This window comes from Galeopterus variegatus, unplaced genomic scaffold (genome assembly GCF_000696425.1).
Source record: "Galeopterus variegatus unplaced genomic scaffold, G_variegatus-3.0.2 Scaffold1919, whole genome shotgun sequence".
Lineage (NCBI taxonomy): Eukaryota > Metazoa > Chordata > Mammalia > Dermoptera > Cynocephalidae > Galeopterus > Galeopterus variegatus.
Genome location: NW_007728030.1, coordinates 219395 through 223214, shown reverse-complemented (window position 1 = coordinate 223214; position 3820 = coordinate 219395). Strand labels below are relative to the sequence as shown.

The 3820-nt window shown below is 44.9% G+C and overlaps 1 protein-coding gene across 1 annotated transcript in view; it reads right to left on the bottom strand.

Annotated features, from left to right (window-relative positions):
- DERL1 (derlin 1) overlaps positions 1 to 3820 on the bottom strand; it is a 28729-nt gene extending 24909 nt beyond the window's left edge. Inside the window, exon 1 of the mRNA XM_008579592.1 lies at positions 3579 to 3820. Within this exon, the coding sequence (XP_008577814.1) occupies positions 3579 to 3731 (153 nt within the window). The 5' untranslated portion in view covers positions 3732 to 3820. The remainder of the gene's footprint in view (positions 1 to 3578) is intronic.

Here is a 3820-nt window from a genome sequence, read left to right as displayed (position 1 = left end):
TCTGAGGGACTCAGAATAGATAGAAATTGTGGAAAATTGTGTAGTAAGTCTTAGCACACACTTGTTTCAACCTATCAAAACCAAAGAATTAACATTTTAAACTTGAAATTTTTAAATCAACAACCTACACAGAGGAAACCTACAGATAAGAAAAATAACTTTTGTCACTTGCAACATGAATGTATAATTCTAAATCAATCATCCCCCCCCCTTTTTTTTTTACCTGTTAAAGATCCAGCTTCTAAAAAAAGATGAGCCTCTAACAGAATTCTACTAAAACACATCTCACACTGTCCTTGCACATCAGCCTCTCAGATGCAGTTTTTCCTTGACAGCTTCATTTGGGAACAAGTTCTTCCAGGTGGGTCGGAAAGCTAAACTTGTCCAGAATGGGCAAGAGTCAGAGTAACAGAAAGTAGAAACAAAGTACAGCTACTGGTATTTCCACAGCTGAGCAGTCAGTACACTGTCCTGCCTCCTGCCAGCAGTTTCTCCCAGTCCTGGGATAAGAAGCCAAGAAGAAACGCAGAGAAGATGGCAAAATCATGGAAGGTGCATTACACACCTGCAACCTATTAGAAAGGATTTTTTATGTTAAGTATTCTACTAAACTGACTACACAAGTGACCGAGATTTTGCAAGGAGGGTCAAAGAGCCAGTTTTCACCAGGTACTTTTCGCAAAATGATTTACAACCATTCCTTCCCATGCACACACATTACCCAACATGCCACCAGGCAAAAAGTACACAACATTCACTCCACTAACAAATATTTACTAAAGTAAATAAACAGAAAACACTATGCAATTCTGCCTGTGCTCTAGGATTATATTTTTATATCCAACTGCCTAACTGACTTCTCCACTTAGATGCCTAAAAAGCACCTCAACACTTGACATGGCCATAACATAACTCTTCATTCATACCCCCTCCCCAAACCTGAGGCTCCCTAAACATTCCCAACCTCCGTAAATGGCTCCACCATCCACTCAGTTACTCCTGTGAAAACAGTGATATCTCTGAGTCCTATTTCCTTCACTCATTCCCCCTTTGTATCCATTAGCCTGTAATCTTGTTCACTCTAACTCCCTCTATCCACCTTTCTCTGTCTTCACAGCCAAACCACCATCTCTCTCACCTCCTAACTTGACTACTCTCTCTGATCCCACTGCCTAGCCCTTCCTCTCTCCATTCCCCATACACACACACCAAGTCCACTCCACAGAGTAGTCCAGGCAATCTGTCAGTCCTTTGTTCTAAAGGCTCCAAAGGCTTCATAACACCCTCAAAATAAAGTTCAAACCTCTTAACATGACCTACAAGGCCCTATATGATCTAGCCTCAATCTACCTTTCCATCGTCACTTTACTGCACTCACCCCTGGCTATCTCTGTATCTTCATCCACCAATCCTCATCCCTACAGCTGGCTCCGTACTAACCACCCAGTCTTCTTTCTGTTCCCAGTTCCTGCCTCCCAGTCTTTCACTTACTATTCCTTCTTCCTGGAAGGTCCCCTCCAGAGTTAGTTCCACCCAATGCTGCCTGGCTCCTCAGTATTCAGATTTCTTCAAATGTCTTCTCTGAGGACTTTCTGGAATACTCTATCAAATATTACACCCCTTAAATCACTCTCCATCATATGCCTCTCTATATATGTCTTCTTCATGGGAGCTGGAACCTTTTCTGTCCTATTCACTATTGTATCCCCCATGCCCAGCACATAGCAAGTGCCCAGTTATTTCCAATTATAAGCACCTAGTACATGCCAGACACTATTCTAAGTACCAAAGCTAGTGGTAAAGAAGACAAAGATATGGCTTTCATGGAGCCTTATTCTCTGAGGTAAAGCAGACTAACAAATACCAAGGGTGATACACAGAAAGGAAAATTAAGGATAAAGAAGACAGAGTAAAAGATGGGGTACTGTTTCATGTAGAGAAATCAGAGATCTTAACAATAAGATGGCATTTGGGCAGAGACCTGAAGGATGTAATGAGGTAAACAGGTAAGCCACAGTTATCTTCCTCAGATGGAGAAATAACATGTGCAAAGGCCCTGAGGAGGGCACTCATGCAACAGCAAGGATCTCACTGTAGAGCCTAAAGAACAGGTGGAGAGTAGTAGGAGATGAGGTCAGAGAGGCAGCAGGGGGCCTTGCAGAACACTAAACGGACTTGGATTTTACTCATCGAGTTGAGAGGACATTGGAGGACTCTGGACAGAGGACTGACAAGACTTGATTTACATTTGAAAAGGATCACTCTAGTTGTCTAGAGAAAAGATGGAAAGGAACAAGATTAGAATGATAACGGCTTGCAATGGAGAATGAAAAGCAACTGTATTCCGGATATTTGTCTAAAGTAGAGTGAACAGGATTTGCTGACAGATTGTGGGCTGTGAGAGGAAGCAAAGTCAAAAATAACTCCAGGACTATTAGCTTGAGCTTCTTAATAACGGACTCGCTATTTACTTCTGAGGAAAGGGAGGAAAGGGGATTCCGTTTTGGACACATTAAGTTTAAGATGCCTGTTAATCTTCCAAGAGGTAACTTCAAGTAGACAGTTGGATGTACAAATCTGGAAATCAGGACAGAGACCTGGACTGAAGATATTTTTATTTGTACTCTAGACTCTTCAGCTTATAAACAGTATTTAAAGCCCGGAACGATATCACCTAGGGTTAGGAAATGTCTACAGAAGTTCTATAATTGATCCCTGGAGCACATCCCAACATTTAAATATCAGGAAGATGAAGAATCAACAAAGGAGACTAAAAAATAATATTACATCCAGTGAGGAGGGGGAAGACAAGAGAGTGTCAACCACTGGCTAACTAATGTGTTGAAATTAATGTCAGATCTTGGTACGTGACCTGCCACTCACTAAAGTTTTAAATCACAGTTCAATGAATAAAGATAGTCTCCATGAAACTAACACTCTCTTGCAGAAATGTTACTCTGGACTGTCTGTTTCATGCTTAAGAAAATAACAAGGCTTTCCGTTTCTGGAGCTATTTACTCTTTACCCATTCCTTCAAACATCCAATTATTACACTCCAAATATTAGGTTAGGGCCTGGAGAAAAAGCAGTTAAATAAACTCATTCTTTGTATCACTACTATCGGGTAGGGAAAAAAAACCCAAAACTCCATTAACATGAAAAGAACTCAGCTCCAAGTTGGTCAAGCTAACAACCACACGCCACGCACGTGGGTGACAGGAGGTCAGAGAGCACTGCTCCAAGTGTTAATCACCAGCGTCCAACAGATTGACAACTATCACTGACTTACCTTTTCACTGCCTCCTTCACTGAGTGCGGAGGGCGGGAAGCACAATCTTACTATACGGGCGAAGTCAGTCCCTTTCCACCAGGCCGAACCCACTCCTCCGGCCATCCAGGCCCTCGCTGCGGACACCTTGGCCTCCCGGGGCCCACATGACCCCGCCCTAAACCGCTGGAGCCGGGACGAACTACAAATCCCACCAGGCACTGCGCGCCCGCAACATGCCGGCCTACGCGCCGCCGCCGCGGGGCCGCCTGGGGCCCGTAGTATCCACTCCCACAGCCCCGGTCAGTACCTGGAAGCGATAGATGAAGGCTTCGGGCCAGAGGAAGAGGTAGGCCGGGCTGATGAGGCCGAGTTTGCCGACCAAGGGTACCGCGACGGTGGCGGCGAACCAATAGCGCGTGATGGCTGGGATGCTCCTGAACCAGTCCCCGATGTCCGACATGTTCGCCACTCAGGTCGCCAGGATGCGCACGGCCGCCCAACTCCTCTTGCCGGCCCCCTCACGACGCGGCCGGCTTGGCGAGTGGAAGG